The sequence below is a fragment of the Paramormyrops kingsleyae genome, chromosome 10 (genome assembly GCF_048594095.1).
Source record: "Paramormyrops kingsleyae isolate MSU_618 chromosome 10, PKINGS_0.4, whole genome shotgun sequence".
Classification (NCBI taxonomy): Eukaryota; Metazoa; Chordata; class Actinopteri; order Osteoglossiformes; family Mormyridae; genus Paramormyrops; species Paramormyrops kingsleyae.
This window is the reverse complement of record NC_132806.1, coordinates 7,650,418-7,664,216: the sequence shown is the minus strand read 5'-3', so window position 1 is coordinate 7,664,216 and position 13,799 is coordinate 7,650,418. Positions and strand designations below refer to the sequence as shown.

Genomic DNA, 13,799 nt, shown 5'->3' with positions numbered 1-13,799 from the left:
CACCAGGGTCCATGTGTGTGGAGCTTGTATGTTCTCTGTGTGGTGTTTCCCCCCGCAGTCCAAAAAACATGCTGGGGTTAATTGGAATTGCCCATAGGTGTGAGTGTGCCCTGCGATGGGCAGGTGTGCCATCCTGGGTTGTTCCCCACCTTACACCTGTAGCCTCCAGGATAGGCTTTGGACCCCCCATGACCCTGAATAGGATAAGCAGTTTCAGAACATGGGAGTATGGTAAGTCAGTAACACATTCCCTGCCTAGATGACTAAGTGTCATAGACTAAGTGTAAATATGAGGTATGCTTACCTCTCAAGGGAATTAACTAGGACCAGTATCCTTTAGCAAAATGCATTTAAGTACCATGAACCTGTCTGAGAAAATGACTAAAAAACTGCCTAAAATTAGACTAAAATCAAACCTGAGTTCCACTGACTAAATCTGAAGTAAAACAAAAAAATAGACTAAAATGTGACTTTAATCCAACTACAATTTTCAGTACATGACTAAGACTAAAACTAAAGTAAATACTCTTGCCAAAATTAACACTGAGCCCAACTGTGAGCTGGCCCACAGAAAACCCACATAGGGGCCCCAAAGGGCAGAACTGCTGCGGGCCCTCATTGCAAAGTCTGTTTAAAAACCGTTGCAACCAAAGGAAGCAGCATGACAATTTTATTCCAGCACCTAAAGCAGAGGCACGCAGCGGAGTGGGAGAAGTGCAGCTCTCAGCGAGATGAAAATACCCGCAGCACCAGCACAACATCAAAGTTAAGCAAGCAACCGTCCCTGACACGTTTTCGAATGGTGTGCCATGTGATAAGAATCGGGCACGATGGAAGGCGATAACTAACGCTCTCGCGATGTATATTGCAAAAGACATGGTGCCCATACATACTGTGGAAAAGCCAGGATTTATTAACATGGTAAAAGTTTATAAGTTTCTAAAAGTGTTTACAATGGCGTGGTCTGCCATCTCACAAGCATCTTTTTTGGCTTGTCAGATTGCACTTTAATTCTAAAATAAAAAAAACAAAAAACACAACAAAATAAAATTAAAACTTGCTTTGAACCATTTGTCATCTGTAGTTTGATTATGAGTAGGGGAGGGGAAAATCGATCAAAATCGAAAATCTGATTTATTGTGAAAAAAATTGGAGATTTTATTTTTAGGCCATATCGCCCAGCTCTAATTGGAATAATCTCTAATCTTTTCTGTGCAAACTTGTGTTGGACATTCCTTGATTCTACCACTTTCAATCAATTTTCTTCTGGCTGGGCGTGACATTTTGAATCCCTTTAGCTACCTAAGACATACAAAGGGCCATTAAAGGGGGATTGAGAAGTTCATGCAAACTTCTTGCAAAGTCTCCAATGCACAGGAAATCAGCCATATTCAGGAAACAGCACACACAGCAGTCATTGTTTCAAGGGTGTGTCTATACAGATACTCCCCCCGACTCTGCTGTGTATTTCCGTAAGTAAGTTTTTTTTTAAGTGTTTAATTGCAAAAATAGCAGCATTAAGAGGGGAAATTAGGTAATTCCCGTGCTTTCGCTTATACTGAAAACGGATTATTTACAGCCATAAACATCACAAGGACGTCTTGTAGTTAGATTGAAAACAATGAAACGACTAATCCTGAGTTGCCAATCATGGAAGTCTACGTAAGTACCTTATTTTATATACATTTTATAATTTTAATATATTTTTACATAATTAAAATAGTGCATGTGATAGTCCACAACTAAAATTGTTGTACATCTGATTTAAAAATCATGAAGTTAGTAGTTTGTGTTATTTGAAATTTACTTTTGATTAAATTAAATAATTTCCATAATTAGTAAATTATGGAAATTCAGTAAAATGACAGTTCACATTAGTTTAATCAAATTCTTTTAAATGTGTAGTCATTAGAATGACAGTGAATCCAGCTGTGTGTTTCTCCTGTCACTGACACTCAGATTTTAGAATTTTTTACATACCAGAAATCATTTACACTTTGTTTGGGTATGTCACTAGTTAGCATGGCTTGCAAGTGGTAAAACAACAAACTCTAAAACTAACTGAAATAAAATAAAGATGAGTATATAAGGATATGAGTTAAAAAACCTGCTTATCAGCCTATATTTGCCTTCCAGACATCCCTCCTCTAAATAATCAACGGTCGCTATAGCCTACAATAAGTATCGCAAATTAATAAAATTACATGTGTGCCAGCGAGATTAAAAGATGAAGAAGGTAGATTAAATGGATATGCAGACACCATGATGCAAATGTGAAACCCTTTACAGTGTTACACAAACCCCAACAAGAGATGTTGTGGATGTAAGCATTCAAGATTGTATTGTACAGTTCTAGGTCAAAATAAAATATATATTAATACACCAAGCTACTACGGAAATCATTTATAAAGAGCTGATAAAAGTGAAGTGTTAGAAATATGTGTTTTCTGGCTATGTTCTTAGGTTTACAATGCTTATTAAAGCTTTGTCTTTATTTATAATACATTTTGTTCTGTGTGTTCTCCTTTCAAGGCTTCTTTCACTCTAAATTATGAAGCTCAGTAAAAATACACATTCAGATAAACATGGCCAAATCTCACAAACCTAATAAACTACTGAAAAGGAGCCCAAACTGAACAAAAGGTATTTAAGTAAAAATACTTATTTTATTTTGTTTTAAAGAATTAAAAACTCATTTTAAAAAAAGGAACTAAAATTACCCTTCTGGGTAGGTTGTCCTCAGCGTGTTGTCTAACCATGTGCGCACACAAGGTTTCTAACTGAAAGGTTTCGATCTGGCGTGGCACTCAGACTCTCATGCTCATGCAAGCAGTTACAGCAAATTTATATAATTTTATTATACACTACCATTCAAAAGTTTGTGGCCACTTAGAAATTTCCTAGTTTTCCATGAAAACATTCAATGAAATGAGTATGAATAGGAAATATAGCTAAATAAATAGGAAATGGTCATTGACAAAGTTAGAAATAATCATTTAAAATAATAATTGTGTTCTTCCCTGGTCTTCCTGTTTCTTCCACAATTTGGTAACTGTACTTGGTTTGTTTTGTAGGGTCCATGCAGGTATTGCCTCATACTACCAGTAGTGACACTGACTATAGCGAAATACAAAACGTCATTTTATTGTTACTTAGTTATAGTGCTACTATTTAGCAGTCAACAAAATATCAAATTGTATAAAAATAGTCATAAATAATTCAAAAGTCATATACATGTAAATTAAAATAGTTAAAACAGCTCTTCAAATTAAATCAAAATAAGAAAGTCCCAAGAGTTTTGATACTCCGTTCTATTTTTGTGAAAACTGCAAAAGCACCCAGAGGACCGAGGCTCAGGGCACTGCATGCAGGTGTACTTTGTTTTTCTTTTTTTTTCCTTTTCTTTTTTTTTTTTGCCCACCACCACCACCCCTCTTCGGAGGACAACTTTATGTTTACTTACAACATAAAAAAGAAAAATAAATAAATACATAAAATAAAATAAATGTTTACATTCACTTTTTTTTTTTCCCCCCCTTCTCTTTCCTTCCTTCCTCCTTTACGTAGATGGGGGGGCTCATTTATAACATACAAAAACCCGAAATACAACATAAAACAAAATAAAACAAATAACAAGCATACAGGAGGCAAAATAGTGCCACAAGATCCGACAACGATGACAAAGCAAAAAGACAGACAGACAAGAGACAATACGAAGTGACTTACGAGAGACTGGGACATGGCAGATAAGCAGTTACAGTTAGAGATGCTGAAGTTGATCAGATGTATGTGTATGTGCGGGGTTTGTACTAAAAGTTTATAAAAGTAAGTGTGTATATGTGTACAGAGAAGGAGGGGGGAAAGGGGTTAACTCTGGAGATATACACGTTTTTTTTTGTTTTTCTTGTACACGCAGCAGCATGGCATCTGTTGGCATTTCTGGCTTTGCTGAGCTGGGCCCAGTGGTTCAAGTCTTGTCCAAGTCTTTAGTGTGTTTCCTGTGCTCCCCAGACTGCTGCATGGCTCTGTGGGCTAAGCATGTGGCTACCAAACCCTATAGTCATGTGTTCAAATCCAATCGCCCAGTAGAAATGGCTGTTTCAAAAACAGCCATTTCCAGCTATTATAGTCATTTACAACAATAACAAAGTCTACACAGTATTTCTGATAAATGTGATGTTATTTTAAAGCACACAAAGAAGAAAAATTTCTAAGTGATCCCAAACTTTTGAATGATAGTGTAAACCTAGAATTAGCTACATCAAAAGCATTGGGGTAGTTTGCAAACCCTACAGACTATTTGCAAAGTAGATGTACATGTAAATGTACATGTAGCTGCTTGTGCAGACTTGTCTCAAATAGAAAATCTCATTCCAGCCAGCTGACCAAAGCTGGCAACCCTGATACCAGTACAGTGCTTTGCAAACAGTTGGTTTATAGGCCTACTTAATGCTAACAACACATTCACTTACTTATCATGGCTGCCCAGCCTATTCTGTGTACAGAATGCCGTCAGGGTTCCATGAGATAAAGTACGTCTCAACATGACATGACATTTTTCCCCTCTATGCATCTGCATGTAATATTTTTCACCGTGTAGATATGGTAAAATGCCTGTGTTTAGGTAGCATAAAAATATGCATTTAAAAAAACCTGTGTAGACATTAGGGGTGGAGCCGAACCCGAATACGGTATTCGGAAAGGCACAAATAATGTGTTTTTTACGAATACTTATTTCGAACAAATACTTAAAAAAATATTTGTATTCGGGAAAAAGAAAAACTTTATATCAAAAAGCTGCGTTTCCTCTTGAGACCGCAGTGCATGCCCGGATGAGTGAGTGAGTTCAGGAGTCGGGGGGGGCGGTTGTAAAAGAGGTGACTGACACAGGCTGCTCCACACAGTAACAGAGAAGGCTCGGCTGAGCGAAAAAAGACTTAACTGTATCACTATTTTTGTTGAATAGATTTTTGTACCTTAACTGGGTTCCGGAGGCAGTTTATAACTTTCGGGAAGCAGAGTTTGATCGGGAGATTATTCCATTACGCTGCATTATTGACGTCTGCAATCAGGTGCTCTCATGTTCGCTCTGTTTACGTAGCTCTGTTAGCTCGGTAATTTAGACAATAGGCTGTTGACAGAGTAACGTTAACGTTTGGTTAAAAAGGTTAAAACAATGCTTGTGTAGTTGTGTCGAAATGTATGCACTTGTAGGAGTTATATGGTACGTTTAAGTTACTCTGTCTACTGCATATCCATAATTATTATAATGGATATAATTAAAGAATACTTACACTATAGCGTAAATTAGAAGTGCAACGCAAAAAAACTGGATTTTTACCCTATTTTGAATTTTACTCGAATACGAATACAAATACAAATACTTTTCCCCCCTCAACAAATACAAATACAAATACAGATACAAATACCGGCTGCTTTGCACACCCCTAGTAGACATGGATACCGCGTCAACACAACACATAAAAAAGGCCTTTTGGTTTTAAGATACAGGCTACCTAGGCTAATATCTTTCTATTCAAAGTCATTTAATGCATTACATAGGTTGCCATATGATAACATTTTTGCATTTCAATCATAACCACTGAAAATAAAAAATTGCAAAAAATTCAATGAAGAGGTTCATTGTTTTGTTTATATGCTAAATTAAATGTCTGACTTGGAGCAAATGAAGTTAAAAAAAAAAGCAGTATGGCCGCCATGTTTATTCTGCGTTCATTCCACACATCATTTATGTACCTATGCATACGCAAGATGAAGTAGCATCAAAAACCTTGGAGGCAGTTTGGTCACCTTTTGTCAAGAGAATGTGTTTAAATATGGTACAGTTAGTATCAGGGGTGTTGTTAGGCCTACTTAAGGGGATGGGGGGAGGGTTTAGCCTGTCAATGTCATATACCAATTTGGAATATTTTTGTCAGGACAGAAACACTCGCAGAGATAGGGGAGTCACTTTTCCCTGGACACAGAGTACTCATTAAAGCCCAGGCAAACAAGGGGAGCAAACAGGCAAACATAGGGCTACGGGCGAAGCAGCTCCAGCTTCAAACAGGGCTTGGCAGAGGAGGGCAATGGGAGTGAGGGGCCTTTGGAGGCTGGCAGGTCTAGCTTGTTAGCCCCTTAGCTGTTGGCTGGCTCATGGCATGGGCGTGACAGTTTCACAATCATTGTCTAACTCTAGACACCAAATGGTCTTTCTCCCTTCTGTAGCAGATTGATCCCCATCACTGATGAGTCCAGTAATGGTGGCTCTGTAGGCAAATTGCAAGGGGTCCAAGACTGGGTTAGTGATAGACTAGAGGTGGGACAACACCCCATCCCTCTCCTGAATTAAAGGTAGCTGTTGAGTTGGGACAGGGGGCTGTCAAGGTCAGCACCTGTCTGTCCCAGCCTTTCGTGTCTCCTCCCTGTTTGGCCAGCAGGTGTCGCTGGCCATCCTGTCCTCCCTGTTGTCCAAGTCTTTAGTGTGTTTCCTGTGTTCCTCAGACTGCTGCATGGCTCTGTGGGCTAAGCATGTGGCTACCAAACCCTATAGTCGTGTGTTCAAATCCAATCGCCTCTGTTTTTCTCTTTAGTAGATTTTGTTCTGTAGTGTTTTGTGGGAGGAAAATTGAAGAGAGGGTACATTTTTCTTAACAAGCTTTTAGATAAACTACTTCTGCAATGTATTTTTTTATATTATTGCAAGAATGCCTGGGTGACAGCTGACACGAGACAAGCTAAAAAAAGATTGAGGTTTGAGCTAAGTGTTGCACTCATGTTTTGGAGCACAGTACTTGTTAGAATTCACAAGTAATGCAGACTGGGGGCATCAAGCACACGTAGCAGACATGGCAGGAAACCACACAGACAGAGATTATGCAAAAGCATAGACACCCCCTCACGTGCCCCAGGCCTGCAGCATGCTCATCATGTGAAGTATACATGTTTGAAAGATACAATCCGCATAAGGCATATGTGTGTTAAAAAGGGCACTCCCTACCCTAACCAGTTTGATCTGGTTTAGAGGAGGGGGCGTGAACTGTGAATGTACCACTATAAAGGTTATGTTGACCAGAAGATCTTTGGAACATACCACGAGGGTGGCAGCTGGATGGGTGTTCCATGAGCTCATTAATTAGTAAAGTCACATACAATGGCATCAATCTGTATTGTCATAAATTTCTACCACAGTTTCTTTTATATTAGTTTTTATACTTCTTGAGTTTTGTGATTTGCATTCATTGTGATATTTGTATAGATTTATCTACACCCTTCTGGCAGTGCTACCATTGTAATCAGATCTCGCACACTACGAGGAGTATAAGTTGTCCGACTTGGCTGCAGTCAGTTTATACTCCACCCCTGCAGCCGGCCAGATCTCGCTCCTTGTCATATCAGCTGCAGACAGACCTGAGCCCCAGTCGAACGCACCCTATGCATTACTTGTCTTTGGTATATTCTTCCGTTTCTTAGTTTCCCTTTTGGTCTCTTAGTTCTTTGATTTAATTATTATAGTTTCACCTGGTACGCCAAAAAGTCCGATAAAAGGACAGAGGTCAATGGTTACCCCAGAAATCGCAGAATACACCTCAAATATTGAAGACCAGAATGCAGTCATACTTGGACATGACCAAAAAGTGTGAAAGAGAGTAGCAGGTGCTTGTCTACATCTGTCACAAATAGGATTAACCCCCGGGTAACTCTTGGATAACTTAACCCTAGACATGTGAAGTCTATGTACAATCTTGAACTGAATGAGGCAGTGCCTCGCACAAATAGAGGAGGAGTGGATTCTTTGAAGTATGTTAGACCATCGACCATCATTAATAGTTGTACCCATATCCTTCTTTTACTATTGTCAGTGAAGAACCTTCCATGTCAAATATATTTGCGTACAGCATTGAGACGGTTCCCCTAACCTCTAAACTGGCTGAGTTTCTATGATTGAATCAAGAAATGTCTGAGGTAGTGAAGGAGAATGACTGACGTTATTCTGTATGAAATGTCTCACTTGAAGGTATCTGAAAAAGTGATTTGCTGGCAGAGCAAACTCCTGTCTAACCTGATCAAATGACATGAAGACGCCATCCTTATATAACGTTTTAATATTCAACACTCCATTTTTAAACCATTGTCTGAATGCATTATCTAATAGAGAAGCTGGACATAGCTGGTTGGCCATGACAGGGGCGTAAACAGACATGGAGGCTAGGCCATAATGTTTACGAAACGGAGACCAGATCCATAGTGAATGATGCACTACTGGATTCCGGCAGGTCTGGGGTGCATGTAAAGGAATAGGTGAACACAAAAGAGCTGAAAGTGAGATTGGACCGCAAGAAGTAGATTCAATTTGCAGCCAGCCTGGAAGATCTATAGAGCAGGAGTGGCCAACCCGCGGCTCCCAAGCCGCATGCGACTCTTTGCCTGGTTTCATGCGGCTCTTACGTTCATATCGAAGTTTGTGTTTGTGTTTTTTTTTTAATGTGCGTGTTCGCTTTGCTTGAGTTCAATATGGTATTTTCATCAAATGCGCATGTGCGTGAGATGAAAATACCACAAAGTTTCCCAGTAGGGGCAAGATCATTTAAGTACACAATTTGTGTCAAGTTCGCTCTCAAAATGGCAGGGAAAAAATGCACAGCAAAACGAAAATATGAAGATGAACACAGGACATTTTTAACAGAGTGGGAGAGTTTATATATTTTTGTTGAACGTCATGGAAATTAAGTCATTCTGCCTTGTATGTCAGGCGTCATTAGCGCATTTCAAAGCTTCAAATCTTCAGCGCCACTTCAGCTCACTCCATGCTAACATCGACCAGGAATTTCCAAAAGGGACTGAACTTCGCAAGCACGAGTTCGTCACTTTGAAAAGTCAGGCAGAAAAGCAGACACAGTTTTTCCAAAAATTTACAAAGTGCTCACTGCTCAGAGACCGTAATGCTCGCATCGTATCAACTGGCTTGGAACACTGCATGGGCTAAAAAGTCATACAATGAAGGGGAGTTCGTTAAAAAATGCTTCAGTGACGTTGTTGAAATCTTGTCTCCTGAAAATGACAAACAAAAACGCATGGTATCAGACGTACAACTGTCCCGCCACACTGTTGAACACAGAATATTGGACATTAACACGGCTATTGAATCACAGTTGCACTCTGACCTTCAAGCATGTGAGTATTTTAGTGTCACATTGGATGAGAGTTAAGCAACATGCATAGTAAAAGAAAAACGCTATTGTAAATTATAATATTTTTGTTTGTGGACTTGGTGGAACTGAGAGTTTGTGTGTGTGTTCATTGTTCATTGTTGAAAATGACTGGCCTGTGGTTTTAGTACTGTAGGTGTCAATTTCTGTCATTATCATGTTGGTGTGTGACATTTACAATAAATGTGGCTGAGCAGAGGTGTGTGTTAATATTAGTAACCCAATAATGAATTAGAAAATTTGGCAGAGCCATTCCTCCATATCTTTTATGTCTTTGCAGAAACAACTTCCTGATCCTAGGTGTTTTATTATTCCAAATAAAAGTTGAAATAACTCTATCAAGTTTTGTAAAAAATGCTTTTGTAAGAAAACAGGGAATACACTGAAATAAAAATAGGAACTTGGGAAGGATGTTCATTTTAATTATGCTAATTCGCCCAGCTAATGATAATGGAATTGTGGACCAGCGTGTAAGGTCCTTTTGGGTGTGCTTCAGATGTGGGGTAAAATTGGCTTTCACAAGCTGATAGTGGTACCTTGTGACACTTACACCCAGATAATTTAGTCTATTAGTAGTCACTTTAAATGGTAATGAATGAAACAAAATCTGCCTGGCAGCTGTATTGATGGGTAGGAGCTCACTTTTGCCAAGGTTGAGTTTATAGCCAGAGAAGCTACCAAAAACTTTGAGGGTAGTAAGAATATATGGCATAGACGTGAGAGAATCAGACACATAAAGAAGTACATCATCCGCATATAAAGAAATTTTGTGAGAAAGGGGACAACCTTGTCTAGTCCCACGCTGAAGAGGGAAGTATGGTGAGTAAGTGTCATTGGTTCTAACTGAAGCCAAAGGCGAGGTGTACAACAATTTCACCCAAGAAATAAAAATATCCCCAAAGCCAAACCGCTTCAGAACATAAAACAAATTGCTCCATTCAACACGATCAAAGGCTTTCTCAGCATCTAAAGATAGGAGTACCTCTGGGCACTAAGACGAAGATGATGTGTAAAGGATATTAAATACACGCCTAATATTAAAAAACAACTGTCTATTTTTGATGAAACCAGTTTGATCAGATGACACAATGGAGGGTAATACAGATTCAAGACGGAGAGCCAACACCTTAGCCAGTATCTTAACATCAACATTAAGGAGACTAATTGGACGGTAGGAGGAGCAAGCGAGGGGATCCTTGCCCTTCTTCAGAAGTAAGGATATTGATGCCTGACGTACAATTGGAGGCAGGCATTGGGACTTTAAGCTGTCATCAAATACATCCTTGAGTAAAGGGTTTAATTTTGCTGCAAACTTTTTATAAAATTCTGTAGGAAAGCCGTTCAGGCCTGGACATTTCCCACTCTGCATGCATGTGATAGCTTTATTAATTTCATGTAAGGAGACAGGGCCATCTAAAGATTCTCTTACATTCTCATCCACGGTGGGTATTTTCAGGTCTTCAAAGAACCTATCTATTAGACTCAGATCAAAAGGGTGTTCAGATGTATACAAATTAAAATAGAAATCACTAAACTGCCTATTAATATCTAAGGGATCTGATAATAGTCCTGTGTCGGATTCAATCTGGGCAATTACTTGAGTACTAAATGTCTGTTTTAAACTATAAGCCAGAGCCCTGCTTGATTTCTCCCCATACTCATAAGACATATGTCTGGTTTTTAACAGAACCCGTTCTGCCTGTCCAGTCGAGAGCAGATCAAATTCAGCCTGATACATCATCCGCCGTTTATATAGCTCTGGAGATGGACCAGTGGCATAGGCTTTGTCTACTCTAGAGATGAATTCCAAAAGTTTTGTTTGCCTAGCTGCCTGTGCTTTATGAACAGAGGCATTGTAGGAGATAATTTGACCCCTCAGGTAAGCCTTGAGTGTCTCCCAAAGTAACATTAGTTTCTAAAAATATATCTATATGAGCGTTTACGAAGGCAATAAATGATTCGTCTGATAAATGAAGTGAATTGAGTCTCCATCTGAATCTGCTAGGTCTATGATAGGGGAAGGTCAGGACCAGTGTTACAGGTGCATGATCTGATATTACTATACTGTTATAAACACATTCTTTTACCAATGGGAGTAGAGATGTATGTATAAAGAAATAATCTATACCTGAATAAGTATGGTGAACAGGTGAAAAAAAAGGGTATTCCTTCTTTGTAGGATAAAGAAATCTCCATGGGTCAGACACCTTGCAAGATTGTAAAAAAGTCTCTATGCATTCAGCTGTTTCCCCTTCCATGAGCTACTTTAATTATATGAATGAACTAACTTTACAATGCTGAAACAAGGAGCAAAGTCAAGAACACTATAATATTGTTTTTTTTTTTTATTTAAAGAATGATTTGTACAAACTCGAAAGGGCGTGGGCATTTCTGCACTTGTTGACGCTTCAGCCAAAGTCGATATTTTGCGAGGAGCAGGCAATGGTTGGAACCAACATCTGCTCCTCTGCACACTCGCACATCCAGCAATGATGATTGCCATTGCTTACTTATGCAGACATAATCGATTTCGTTTAGCATTTCTCCACTTGGTGATCGCCATGTTTTCTTGTGAATTTGCTTGTGATCGGAGTAGGTGTTGCTGATTGACAGGCCATTTGTTGAGCAGAAGGAGATCAGCCGGTCTCCATTGTCATTGGTCTTATCAGCTGAGCCGTGGGCCAACAACGTCTTCTAGACTGCGCCGCTCCTTATCAATTTTGGTGTTGTCAAAATCCCCTGTATATTTTTGTCTGATTTGCCAAGAGGTTTGAGATTTGTCGCTCTCCTACAAAGATCTTATAAGAGGATGGATGGAATATTGTCCATCCATCCAAAAGTTTGCTGAATGTTTTTGTAGGAGTGATTCCTCCGATCTAATTCTGTGATGGCAATAAAAACCATTGAACTTGTCCCGGCCTGATTGCTCACAGTCTGATTCCATCAATTAATCTGCTTGTTTTTGTAGTGTATTAAAAAGGGTTTAACGGAGCGCTACAGCACCCCCACGGAGGAATGGTTAGCGCGGTGAGCTAAAAAGAAACGAGAGACAAGAAGTGTTTCGTGTGCTGTTCAGTCTGTTAATAAATATCGTCTTCTTTGTATTACGAGTTTCTGCGAGTCCTTAAATTTCTCTCTTCCTCAATCCCGGATGATGATGCAGCCGCTCGAACACTACAATTTGGCGACGAGGATGGGATTTGAGAGAGGAAGTAGCTCAAAGTGAGTCGGACTAGAAGCTGGTATAATACAAGAAGATGGCGGTGTTTAGCTCAGATTTGGGCCTGTGTTTCATAGAGGCTAACGAGAGCTTCATAGACTATGAGGAGCGTTTTGCACAATTTGTGGAAGCCAACGGAATTGAAGAACGCAAGCAACGTGCTGTTTTTCTGTCTGTGGTAGGTGCAAAAACCTTTTCATTGCTTACGGATTTACTGGCACCGAAAATTTTGAAAGCGCTCAGAGACTTCTATGTGCCCAAGAAAAACGTCTTGAGTGAAAGATACAGTTTCCGAGCACGGAAGCAGCTGAATGGGGAATCCTTAGCCGAATACGTGGCCGCGTTAAAGGGATTAGCCTCTACCTGTGAGTTCGGCCCTTCGTTGGAGGAACAGTTACGGGATCAGCTTGTGTACGGAATATGCAGTAAGGATTTACGAGCCCGGCTTCTGAGTGCAGCTTATGGTGAACCTTTGACCTGGTCTAAAGTATTGGACATTGTGAACAATTTTGAATGTACTGTTTCAAGTTTAAAGGCTTTTCAGCATGCACCGATGAGGACCGACAGTGTGATTTACGCTAAGCCACAGAGAGAGCCCCCGAGAGCGGAGGAGAGAACGCCAGGGAAGGGCAGACGTGATAAGAGCGAATTAATCCCCTGTTACCGTTGTCTGGGAAAGGGGCATGCTGCGTCGAACTGCAAGTATAAGGATTTTCAATGTAGAGCCTGTGACAAAAAGGGACATTTAGAACGTGCCTGCCGAAATGCCACGTCTAAAAAAAACAACAGAAAAAAAATGCGGCTTCACTAAATCACAAGCCGCAAATAAGCCAGTTTGGGAACGCGAGACGAAATACATCTCATCGGTAAGGGGGCGGCGTGGGAGAGATCGCGCCGCGGACAACAAACAGAGTGCTGTGCCGCCATCCAAAGGCAAAATGGAGTGTCGATCAGCTATTTCGATCACCAGACGCAGATGCAAGCGATGATTTGAACCAGCCCGCTGTGGAAGATGAGCTGCAACAGGCAGAGACTAATAAGGACTATGGACTGTTTGCGTTAAAGGGGAGCAGTGAGTATGTAAAACCCTATATGGTAATGATCAGATGTAATGGTGTCAAGGTAAAGATGGAGGTGGATACAGGTGCAGCCATGTCCATCATTTCAGAGACATTGTACAGAAAGAGGTTCAAAAGATGTAAACTTCAGCCATGTGAAGTAACTTTGAGGACATACTCTTCAGAGCAAATTCCACTGTTGGGTCAGTTTCCGGTTACTGTGAAATGCAGAGAACAGACAAAAACCCTGTTTTTACTGGTGTCTAAGGGTAAGGGGCCTAGCCTCATGGGCAGAAACTGGATTCAGCACTT

At 40.0% G+C, this 13,799-nt stretch overlaps 1 protein-coding gene across 2 annotated transcripts in view; it reads left to right on the top strand.

Annotated features, from left to right (window-relative positions):
• The first annotated feature begins 1,319 nt into the window (after nt 1–1,319).
• The window catches only part of LOC111851954 (NXPE family member 3-like), a 54,573-nt gene continuing 42,093 nt past the window's right edge, over nt 1,320–13,799 (top strand). The window contains exons 1-2 of one of the 2 annotated variants that reach the window (XM_072717226.1): nt 1,320–1,472; nt 1,580–1,662. In XM_072717226.1, coding sequence (XP_072573327.1) covers nt 1,622–1,662 — 41 coding nt within the window. In that variant the 5' untranslated portion in view covers nt 1,320–1,472; nt 1,580–1,621. Of the gene's footprint in view, nt 1,473–1,499; nt 1,663–13,799 lie in introns of those variants that run through there. The other variant, XM_072717227.1, reaches the window with a different exon arrangement.